Source organism: Caretta caretta, chromosome 17 (genome assembly GCF_965140235.1).
Source record: "Caretta caretta isolate rCarCar2 chromosome 17, rCarCar1.hap1, whole genome shotgun sequence".
NCBI classification, from domain to species: domain Eukaryota; kingdom Metazoa; phylum Chordata; order Testudines; family Cheloniidae; genus Caretta; species Caretta caretta.
The window spans coordinates 18315781-18322155 of NC_134222.1; the positions used below are offsets into that span (position 1 = coordinate 18315781).

The 6375-nt window shown below is 43.5% G+C and overlaps 1 protein-coding gene across 2 annotated transcripts; it reads right to left on the bottom strand.

The window, feature by feature from the left end:
• Positions 1-413: 413 nt before the first annotated feature.
• Positions 414-5581, bottom strand: IFT22 (intraflagellar transport 22). Of its 2 annotated transcripts, XM_048824255.2 has the most exons (5): positions 5434-5581; positions 4818-4897; positions 4597-4686; positions 2339-2541; positions 414-874 (listed from the first exon to the last, which is right to left on the bottom strand). In XM_048824255.2, exons 1-5 carry the CDS (start codon positions 5470-5472, stop codon positions 726-728), a joined length of 561 nt encoding a protein of 186 aa, XP_048680212.1. In that variant the 5' UTR covers positions 5473-5581; the 3' UTR covers positions 414-725. The 2 variants fall into 2 exon arrangements, with proteins under 2 accessions (XP_048680212.1, XP_048680213.1); XM_048824256.2 differs by lacking the exon at positions 4597-4686.
• Positions 5582-6375: the final 794 nt, after the last annotated feature.

The following is a 6375-nucleotide window of genomic DNA, read 5'->3' on the forward strand; positions in this document are numbered from 1 at the left end:
ATTACCTTAGTTTTTTGGAACTGGATAGAAAGACCTGTCAGGATAAAGACTGCAATTTTTGTTACCAGAACACAAATCTATAAAATTATATTCGCTTCCCACGTTGGAGAAAAAAGGTGGGGGACACTAAATAGAGATTCCACAAGCGAACTTCTTCACAGATCCACGTTCCCACTACTTTCTAATGATTTCCAAAACCACGTCTTATCCATGTAAGCTCACAGCTGACACTGACACATCATGCGACTGCTTCAGATAGTCATAAACTTTACGGGCAGGCTGGGACTTTTTTTTAAAAGCACTGTATAGAAAAGGATAAGAATATTTTTAAAATGAGTGAATTAAAAAAAAAAAGAAAGAAAAAAAGTGACCACTCCCTTAGTCTCTGCACCAAAAAATATGATTAAATACAGTTAGGTCTAGATCAATGTTTTATTAGAAAATACATTCTTGTTCTCTTCATCTAATGCCAGGAGGCAGCTTAATTTACCCAAATTCCTAGACTTACATGCAATTCTTGGGGATAGCAGTTCATTAGAAGTCAATAGCGGGTTCTCATGAGGAGTCTTAAGTTGTGCATCTACTTGCTTTTGGGAAAATAAACTCATTAATGTTTGTGGACTGTCATTTGCCAGAGATGAAGATTAATTCCTGTTTCCTGGATTGGGCAGATTCCATAATGAAAGAAGTACTGTATCTCTCTTACTTCAGTATTTCTTCCAGCATTAGGTAATAATTGACATCTCTTCCCTGTCTCTGCTCTCATTTAGCAAGCTGATAATGCTTTTGAAGTATTTCACAAATTCCATGCGGACATCCTCAGGATCTTCTTCCAGGCTGGAGTGTATTAGTTTCAGTTTGTTCAGTGGTGAAGCTTTGAAGTTACACACAAAAAATTAAAAATAAAGGTTACTATATTCACTTTAATACAAATGCATTTACAGTTTTCTTGAGTTCACAGGACTGTTTATCCTACTCAAAGCATTTGGAAATCCAGATGCATTAAGATACTGCTGTCCAGCATAACATATAACATTTAAAAAATGATGCATCAGTAATACAATGAACTAAGTTCATTGATGGATAAATCCTTTGAAAAACTGAAAGGATATATTTTGCAATCACATATTTAGATACAAAGTGAAATCCAGCCAATATGTAGGAATTCTAATCAATTCATTTAAGATACTATTTAATCACTTTGAAATTATAAAGTATTTTTACATTTAAATCTTAAAAATGTTTGGAACAAGTAGATCTACCCACTGTGATTTAACTATTCAAATTATAAATTGCTTATGCACTACCAAACTCAGAAAAATCTTAGATAAGTGGCAATGAGGGGAAAGTAAACACAAAGTGTATAGTACAGGTCAATGGAGGTTTAATCTGCTGTAATGTGGGAACAGTTCTTGAAGCTTTACTTTTCTGGTCTGATTATTCTATATGTTTTTTTATTGTGGACACACACAACACTTTCCAGAATTGCTTTTTAGTTTTTATTGTGCACTATACACTTACAGCCTCTCCTTGCAAGTTCTGATACTGTATAGTTCTATTATCTTTTATTTAGATGTCATTTTCTGAAATATGTTTTCCTCCATATTTCTTCATGTTAACCATTTCTAGATGGCTTCTTTGAAACTCCTGTTGTAAAGCCAAATTAAAACAGGACCTTTTGATAGAATCTCTGTCTCATGGATGCAGTAAGCTTCTTCCATCAAAAGATCTGGGGACTGATTTTCTTCTCCCTTACACCGGTGTACATCACAGCACTGCCACTTAAGTCAGTTATACTGGTGTAATGCAATATAACAGAAAAGAGCATGAGGTCCCTAACTTTTCAAATCCATCTTTGTTTCCATCTTCACTAGTGACATAGCAGTTTACTCTCATTTGGACTAGATGGCTTCAATTTAGATGTATGTAACATTGAGTTTTTAGACACCTTTGTAAGTGCAAGGAAGATAATCTCTTATTTCATTGAGCTACTCCTGGGGTGCTCATAAAATGCTGATTTAAAATGCCTCTACAAATCGTTGCTATATAGACAAAACTACAGAGGGACCATATTAAAGTTAGAAACCCTCATGCAAGGGATGAAGTGTTATTTAGGACTTGCTATCAGGAGATCTATTCCTGGTTCAGCCATAAACTCTCTGAATAACCTTGTTTTCCCATCTGTGAAATAGGGATATATTTACCTATCTACCTGTTACGTCATGGTTACACTTTCAGGTTCTCAAATAGAAGAAATTACAGAAATGCATAAAGTCAAAAAGAGTCACCAGCTTTGAAAGTTAAGTGATAATTAAAAACCTCTGTTTCATCTTCTTACCCAAAGACAGGTTTTCTGTGTCCCCTGCACTGCCTGGCTTATGGTGTGCAATTAGCAGACACTGGCCATCTAGTAACTGCTGTTGCTGCACAAAGCAGGAGTACCACATTTCAATTTCCTTTAGGTGACTGGGCATTTCTGGGTTGAAGACTATTACAACACCATGGGAGTCTTTCATCAGAGCTGGCCAGCAAGTTTCAAACCTTGAAAAGCAGGTAAATGGAAAATGGTAAGGTTGGTAGACCCAAAATTGGCAATTGTTTTTACTTAATATTTACTTAAAACTCCACATAGTTTATGTATTTTGTTTCTCCTCAAACACAGCGGTGTCAGTGTTTTTACCTATAAAAATTAGGGAAGCTTGCTGTCAATATGGAAAACTTCAAACACATTTTTGTTCTAGACAAACACCAATAAGCCTCCTAATTTAGTCAGACTCAGAGGCCAGAAGAGACCACTAAATCATCAAGTCTGACCACCTGTATATCACAGGCCATCCACACCAAGTAGCACCCACACACACACTAAACCCATCACAAGCAACCCCACCATACAATTGCACTCATAAATTTGTCCAGCTCTCTTAAAACTAATTAAGTTGTTTCCCCCCACAACTCCTACAGGAAGGCTGTTCCAGAATCTCACTGCTTAGATGGCTGAAATCTTCTAATTTCCAGCATGAATTTGTTGATGGTCAGTTTATAGCCATTTGTTCTTGTGTCAACACGTCCTTTAGCTTAAATTGCTAAATTTTATCTACTGTACAATGTAACATTTGGTAAAAGATGTGTTTAAATCCTTCTCTTAAAGAGCTGACTTGTGGCGTGGTCCCATTCCTACAAATTTATCATCTCAGGCAGACTCTTCCACTCACAGAGACCCACTGACTTCAACAGGCATATGTATCTAGCCAGGTGGATCAGTTTAAGGGATTGGTGTCCCCCAAGTCATCTAGGTCCCAATCCCATATTCCTTGTGCACCTACAACTCCTGCTGAGCTCTTAGAGTAATGCCTGCTAAGCTCTCAAAGATCACCATCAACTTGATCTAGTAACAGTTCAAAAAGTGAGTTAGAAGGAGTTTCAGATTCTACACCTGCCCTTGAATTCCCCTGACAATTTGTGGTTTTACAACCAAGTTTTCCTTTTTAAAAATATTTTCTATTCCTGGCTGTTATAAACCTACTCCCTCACATTTCCACCACCACAACAGGGCAAAAAGACTGACTTAAAAAAAAATGTATTAGCACTTGAGTCCCAATCAAGACTGGGGCCCAACTGTACTTAGCTCTGCAGAAATATGTACAAGGCTACTCCCACAAAGGACTTAATCTAAAAGAGTTGTCAAATGCAGAAAGCAAGCAAACTGAAAAAACTGCAAAACATTTTTCCTCTAACCTCTTTCAGTTACTCAGTGGTGAGTAAAAGAGACTTCAGAGAAAAGTGTGATTTTTAAGTTGATGCTGTCCAAGTATTTTACTGCTTTAAGAGACAGGGAGTGACCTTGTCTCAAGGTTCGTCTTCACTACCGTGCTAAATCGCATCAATGGCAGCGGCGCCAATTTATGGTGTCTGATGAAGACACATTACATTGATGGGTGAGCGCTTTCCTGTCTACGTAACTACTCTACCTATAGAGTAGGCGAAAGCTATATCGGCGGGAGGCGGAAGCTGTATCGGCGGGAGAAAGTAAATAAGGAAGCGTTATTTACTCCTTATAATACAAGAACTAGGGGTTACTAAATGAAATTAATAGGCAGCAGGTTTAAAACAAACAAAAGGAAGTATTTTTTCACACAACACACAGTCAATCTGTGGAACTGTTTGCCAGAGGATGTTATGAAGGCCACGCCTAAAATAGGGTTAAAAAAAGAACTAGATAAAGTTCATGGAAGATAGGTCCATCAATGGCTATTAGCCAGATTGAGCAGGGATGGTGTCCCTAGCTTCTGTTTGCCAGAAGCTGGGAACGAGCGACAGGGAATGGATCACTTGAGGATGACCTGTTCTGTTCATTCCCTCTGGGGCACCTGCCATTGGCCACTGTCGGAAGACAGGATACTGGGCTAGATGGACCTTTGGTCTGACCCAGTATGGCTGTTCTTATGATATACGGGAGACAAGGTGGGTGAAGAAGAGCTCTGTGTAAGCTCAAAAGCTTGTCTCTCTCACCAACAGAAGTTGGTCCAATAAATTATATTACCTCACCCACCTTTGTTAAAATGATGTGAAGTGTCAAGAACACTAAAACCCACTTACTTTTGATCACCGCCACAATCCCACAGCTCAAATCGACACCCCGCCCCTTTACTGTTGCCATTCATATTTGGTTTCTCATATTCCAGGATCCTAAAAACAGAAGTGGATTTAGAGCATGATAAGACTCTACAACAAGGCCATCCTGGAAAGAGCGTGACATCCCCTGGGGGAACCATTTTAAAGGTCTCCTTTCAGTATACATGGTGCGTAGCTTCACTCACCTCACTCCTTGAGTGGGGACGTAGCTGCTAATGCCTTCTGTGCTCTCTGACAGAAAGTTTGCCAAGACGGATTTTCCAGACTGCCAGAAACGGGAGCAAAAGGCACTCGTGTTAATAAAAACAACACCCACAGTTTGCAGCAGGGCTCAGGGGGAAGGGCAGGGCAGACTGCATATCCCACTTTGGAACATGATTTGTGCTGTTTGGGGTGGGTGGGGGCTACTTCCCTGTCCACGGGGGTGGGGCCCATAGGATCTTTGTGGGCTTGGATCCTTGTGGGCTCCCAGCTGGGCTGTTCATGTTGACGGGGGAGGGGGAGACACACACAAGACCCAGGGCCTCCCGTTTGGCCACTCGGATGAGACACAGACAAGGCTCGGGGGGGGGGGGGGGGGGAGCTTGGCTAATCACACGGGGCGCCGACGAGGCTCTGGGATGGGGACCCAGCTGGGGGGGGGGGGGCCGGTGGGGCAGGTCCGAGGCTCCGGGGCGGAGGGCCCGACACACACACACACGGGGCCTGGGGGCTGTTCCCGGGGGCGGGGAGGGTTCGGGACCGAGGAGGCTCCCCGGGGCCTCTGCTCAGCCGCCGGGCGGGGCCGGGCCTCGCACTCACCTCACTGGGGCCCACGAACAGGATCTTGGCCTTCAGCATCCCGCGCGCTCCCGCGGCGGCCTGGGACGGGCCGCGCGGCGCCGGAGCCTCCCGCCAGCTCGCCCCGCGCCAAACGGCGCCCTAGCAACGCGGCGTCGTTGCCAAGGGCGCAGGGAAGCCGCCCCGCCATTGGAGCGGAGCGTGGCCGGGGGGGGGGGGGGGTCACGTGCTGCAGGGAGCCCCTCCCTGCTCCATGTGACCCCGCCCCCAGGTCTTCCCCTCCCCTTTTCTCCAGGCCCTGACACTTGTCTCCTTCCAGCCCCTTTCCCCCTCCCCTTGCCCGGTGTTTAGCGGCTCTCCCCGCTTCTCTCACTCCAGCCCCTGAGTTCCTGCTCTAGTCATTCGTGTCCCAGGGCAGCTTTGCCCGGAAACTTGCACTGGGGGGCGGTTCACCCGTTCTGTTCGTTCTGCACTCCTCTGTGTTGGGTGCTCTTAGTTGGGACTAAAACAGATCCCATTTTGATTTAGCTTCAGGTTTGGCTTTGTTTTTTTTTAAAAACAACTAAAGCAAAAATTGGAACATTTTCAGCCGGAAGCATCTCCACAGAACAATAAAAGGGGCGAATTACAACCTGTACGGTTATTTTGGTGCACATCTGTGTCTAGACCAGACCTTGTGATGAGGTCAGGAAATTGGCTAACTTTCTTCACAAGGTTATTCAACATTTTCCTGGCTTTATAGAGGTAGACTCTTATCACAGAACCTGAAAAGATGGCTCAACCGTTAAGGGCACTAGCCAGGGACTCAAGAACCCAGGTTTCAGTTTCCTATTCTGCCACAGACTTCCTGTGTTACCTTGCACAAGTCAGTTAGGACCAAATTCACAATGGCTCCTAACTTCCATCAAAATCAAACGAAAGTAGGAGCCTAAACCTAAACACCTTTGTGGATCTGAGCCTAGT